This window comes from Setaria italica, unplaced genomic scaffold (genome assembly GCF_000263155.2).
Source record: "Setaria italica strain Yugu1 unplaced genomic scaffold, Setaria_italica_v2.0 scaffold_424, whole genome shotgun sequence".
Classification (NCBI taxonomy): Eukaryota; Viridiplantae; Streptophyta; class Magnoliopsida; order Poales; family Poaceae; genus Setaria; species Setaria italica.
This window is the reverse complement of record NW_014577003.1, coordinates 1-624: the sequence shown is the minus strand read 5'-3', so window position 1 is coordinate 624 and position 624 is coordinate 1. Positions and strand designations below refer to the sequence as shown.

Sequence of the window (624 nt, the reverse complement as noted above, 5' to 3'; positions counted from 1 at the left end):
GAGACGCTGGCGGCCAGGAGGTCGTTCGCGACGGCCTCCACCACGCGATCTACACGCTGATGGCGCGCCTGTGTTTCGGTGAAGGCGCCGTCGATGAGCACGACGTGCGCGCCATAGACCGCGCGCAGATGGAGTTCCTGTTCGCCTACGCCGGAACCAAGGCCGTGGAAGCCACGAGGCTGCCGAGGGTTTTGTACCGGAGGCGGTGGCTACGCCTAGACGCCGCGTTCAACCGGCTATCTTACCTTATGATCACTCTCATCATTGCAGCCAGGCGTCGGTGGACGGAACGGGGATGTGGCGGCGGCGGCGGCGGTAGCGTCACCCCGTACGTCGACTCGCTCTTCGTCCTCCGAGTCCCCGCTGACGACGCCGCCGGCGGCGATCGGAGCGGCCGCCTGCTCACAGACGATGAGATGGCCCCCATGGTGTGGGAGTTCATCCTCGCAGGCGCCGAGACGGTCGCGTGCTCCGTCGAGTGGGTGCTGGCCCATCTCGTCGCCCGGCCGGAGGTCCAGGAGAAGGTACACCGCCAGGTCGCCGGGCAGGAGGAGCACCACCTCCGGACCACGCCGCCGTACCTCCGCGCCGTCATACTCGAGTGCCTCCGGATACACCCCGCGC

The 624-nt window shown here is 68.1% G+C and overlaps 1 protein-coding gene across 1 annotated transcript; it reads left to right on the top strand.

The window, feature by feature from the left end:
* Positions 1 to 59: 59 nt before the first annotated feature.
* On the top strand, positions 60 to 601 carry LOC105913664 (cytochrome P450 89A9-like; the record flags this gene model as incomplete). Its single annotated transcript, XM_012843213.1, has 1 exon — positions 60 to 601. A coding segment is annotated over exon 1 (542 nt), but the record flags the coding sequence as incomplete, so codon positions are not given.
* Positions 602 to 624: the final 23 nt, after the last annotated feature.